This window comes from Otolemur garnettii, unplaced genomic scaffold (genome assembly GCF_000181295.1).
Source record: "Otolemur garnettii isolate 467f Iridium unplaced genomic scaffold, OtoGar3 scaffold00112, whole genome shotgun sequence".
Taxonomy (NCBI): domain Eukaryota; kingdom Metazoa; phylum Chordata; class Mammalia; order Primates; family Galagidae; genus Otolemur; species Otolemur garnettii.
In genome coordinates this window covers 3,659,081-3,661,442 of record NW_003852507.1, presented here as the reverse complement: position 1 = coordinate 3,661,442, position 2,362 = coordinate 3,659,081, and the positions used below count along the sequence as shown (strand labels likewise).

The following is a 2,362-nucleotide window of genomic DNA, read 5'->3' as shown; positions in this document are numbered from 1 at the left end:
CAACTCCTGGGCTCAAGCGAGTCTCCTGCCTCAGCCTCCCAGGTAGCTGGGACCACAGGTGCCCGCCACAACGCCTGGCTATTTTTTGGTTGCAGCCGTCATTGTTGTTTGGCGGGTCCGGCCTGGGGATTCGAACCCGCCACCTTAGGTGTACGTGGCTGGCGCCTTAGCTGGTTGAGCTATAGGCGCCGAACCTCTTTTTTGTATTTTTATAAAGCATTTTTATAATGGCTGATTTAAAATCCCTGTCAAGGGCCAGGTGTAGTGGCTTGTGCCTGTAATCTTCATATTCTGGGACGCCGAGGCAAGTGGATTGCCTGAACTCAGGAATTTGAGACCAGCCTGAGCAGAAGCAAGGCCCTTATCTCTACTAAAAATAGAAAAATTATTGAGGTATTGTGGCAGGTACCTATAGTTCCAGCTACTTGGGAGACTAAGGCAAGAGTCTTGCCTGAGCCTAAGAGTTTGAGGTTGCTGTGAGCTAGGATGCCACCACAACACTACACAGGGTGCTAGAGTGAGACTCTTGTCTCCGGAAAACAAAAAACAAAAAACAACAAAATTCCTTGTCAGATAATTCTAACATCTGTGTCATCTTGATGTTGGTGTCTCCAGATTGTCTTAGTCAAATTGAGATTTTGTTGATTCTTGGTATGAGGAATGATTAATTTTCCGTTTAATCTTTAGATATTCTTAGCTGTTATTTTAGAGATTCTGGATATTACTTAAATTTTCTGTTTAGTATACTTCCTTGGATACTGCTTTGCTTCTTTACTGCTGCATGGAATTAGAAGTCTAAATTTCCAATTTGGATTTTGTTGACACTTTGAGATACATGGACAAAGGCATAAATAAAATCCCTTGCAGTAACCTTCCCTGTTAGTTGGTAAGTTTATATACTTCTAATCCGTATTGAGAACATCATAGTACATTTGTTGCTAACCCAATTTAGAGATCAAATTTATAGTTTATTTAGATGTGAAGTAATGACCAAGGGCACAAAACATTTTTAAAGTTTTTGATTCATGTATCCAAATTGCTTGTCAAAAGAGCATAAAATAATAGAATAATAACCATTTTCACCATATCTTGTTTGTATCAGCTGATTTCATAGCAAATGAAACATAACACCTCCAGACTTTTTCAGATCCTGTATTTACAGGTAAAAAATGTTTTCTTATGAGTGGCACCTGTGGCTCAAAGAGTAGGGCACGGGTCCCATATAATGGAGGTCATGGGTTCAAACCTGGCCCCTGCCAAAAACTGCAACAACAACAAAAATAAATAAATAAAAAATTAAAAATTAAAATCTACCTCTAAAAAAAAATTTTTTTTTTTTTTTTGAGATGGAGTCTTACTCTGCTGCCCTGTGGTTGAGTGTTTGGCATGTCATTGTAGCTCACAGTAATCTCAAACTCTTGGGCTAAAGCAATCTTCCTGCCTCAGCTTCCATTACCTCCTGAGTAGCTAATACTATTGCTAGGACCCACAGTAATGCCTGGCCAATTTTACTATTTTTAGTAGAGACTGGATCTCTTCTTGCTCAGGCTTGTCTCGAACTCCTGAGCTCAAGCAATCTACCATCTCGGCCTCCCAGAGTGCTAGAATTACAGGTGTGAGCCACTGAGGCTGGCTATTTCTAATTTAAAAAAAAAAACATCAGTTTTACTTCTCTTGTGTAGTACTTTAGGATGGAGTTGATGCATGCTGAAAAACTGAGGAAAGAAAAGCAAGAATTTGATAAAGCCAACATGGATGCGGTAAGGTCCTTTCAAATATTGTATTATAATTTATTAATATATGGTATTTTTAAGCCTGCTTAAGAGAAAAATCTTTGAAAATTATTTTTGTTTTTAATTTAATGTCACATTTTGCAACATTAAGACAAACGTAGGGTTGATTTAATTAAGTGGGCTTAGTAATAAAGGTGAAGTTTTGTGCTTTAAAAGTAGGTATTTGGACTCCTTAAACGGGTCCTCAGAATTATTACTGATAGAACAGCCAAAGGCTAGTCTTTAACACAGGTATGGTCTCAGTAGGTGATTCATTAATAGGTGGAGGAACTTGAGAAAAGTTGCCTCCTTTCTTTCCCTTTTAATAATATTTTTTTCTGTGCCAGAATAATTTTAAAGAAAAGATTTAGAGTATCAGTGCTAAAAAAGGGACTTTGCTATCTGTTATTGTGGATTGCATCTCAGAACTTTTTTTATTCAAAGAAAATATTACACAGAAGGACAAACAAGGCATGTAAAACCTAAGCTGTTGTGGTCTAATGGAGAGTGAGGGCTTTAGCTGTGTGATCTTGCCACTGCTCCAGGAGCCTGAGAGAACACAGCCTGGAGATCAGTGATCTTGTTCAAGC

General features: G+C 38.4%; 1 protein-coding gene across 1 annotated transcript in view; it reads left to right on the top strand.

The window, feature by feature from the left end:
- UTP6 (UTP6, small subunit processome component) overlaps nucleotides 1–2,362 on the top strand; it is a 43,341-nt gene that overhangs the window by 18,495 nt on the left and 22,484 nt on the right. The window contains exon 7 of the mRNA XM_023517474.1: nucleotides 1,683–1,765. Within this exon, the coding sequence (XP_023373242.1) occupies nucleotides 1,683–1,765 (83 nt within the window). The remainder of the gene's footprint in view (nucleotides 1–1,682; nucleotides 1,766–2,362) is intronic.